This window comes from Merops nubicus, unplaced genomic scaffold (assembly GCF_000691845.1).
Source record: "Merops nubicus isolate BGI_N331 unplaced genomic scaffold, ASM69184v1 scaffold2926, whole genome shotgun sequence".
Lineage (NCBI taxonomy): Eukaryota > Metazoa > Chordata > Aves > Coraciiformes > Meropidae > Merops > Merops nubicus.
The window spans coordinates 49,980-50,879 of record NW_008615593.1 but is presented as its reverse complement, the minus strand read 5'-3'; the positions used below and the strand labels follow the sequence as shown (position 1 = coordinate 50,879).

The window sequence follows — 900 nt, the reverse complement described above, 5'->3', positions numbered from 1 at the left end:
CTTTCCCTTCTCATCAAAGGGTCAACTAAGCTTTTCTAATGTTACGAGATTTCTGAAAGGATAAACTATGGCATTAGGTACCAGATGCTTACCTGGTGCAATGTCACATGTCCAAGATATGCATGTGTGCTAACATCACCAGTTTTGCTTATATCAGCTAGTAGAGTATTAGTTCAGTTATCTATCCATAGGCAGTATAATAATAATAATAATAATAATAATAATAATAATAGTGTGAGATAAGCCTCCCACCCACAGGGATATAATCTGTAACCACAGATCTTTCCATAGAAAATACCAGGACAACTACATCTAAAATAGCACTAGACCAATTTTTAAGTATTAACATGACACTGGAGCACAATTAATCAAGGTCAACCCATTAGGAGCACTGGATTTCATAAAGACTTCTTATTTGTTTTACATAACTGCAAGTGTAGCTCAGGTGCTTCAGCTACCTCCATTCTCTTTATGTCAGCAGATAAAGCATAATAAAGTTATTCAATGGGGCTGAGTACCTGAAGGAGAAGGCTGTCCTTTTACTACGCCATTTTTAGTCTTTTCTTCAGAATTCATTACTTCTTTGTAGATGAGTTCTAGAAGAGAGAATTGCAAGTTACAAACAGGAACTAGTGCCTATGATTAAGAACAAAACAACTACCATGAAACACGGTGTGTTAGTCCTTCCATAAGCTCCCTGGGTCTGCCCTGCCTTGTCTTTGTGAATTTGACAGTTCTACTCACCTAAGACCTCTCTCTTCCATTCCCCTTCTCTCCTATCATTTTTTGGAGGTGCTGAATTGAGAAAATTTGCTTATATGAATTGTTTATTGCTGCACTATGTAGAAATGAAGCACAGTAATAATACAGTGCTTTTTACTGTGTATAAAATTCTGATGA

The 900-nt window shown here is 36.6% G+C and overlaps 1 protein-coding gene across 1 annotated transcript in view; it reads right to left on the bottom strand.

Moving 5' to 3' along the window:
• Positions 1–518: 518 nt before the first annotated feature.
• LOC103775121 (mitogen-activated protein kinase 10) overlaps positions 519–900 on the bottom strand; it is a gene marked incomplete at its 3' end in the record, with an annotated part of 48,922 nt that continues 48,540 nt past the window's right edge. The window contains exon 9 of the mRNA XM_008942565.1: positions 519–596. Within this exon, the coding sequence (XP_008940813.1) occupies positions 519–596 (78 nt within the window). The remainder of the gene's footprint in view (positions 597–900) is intronic.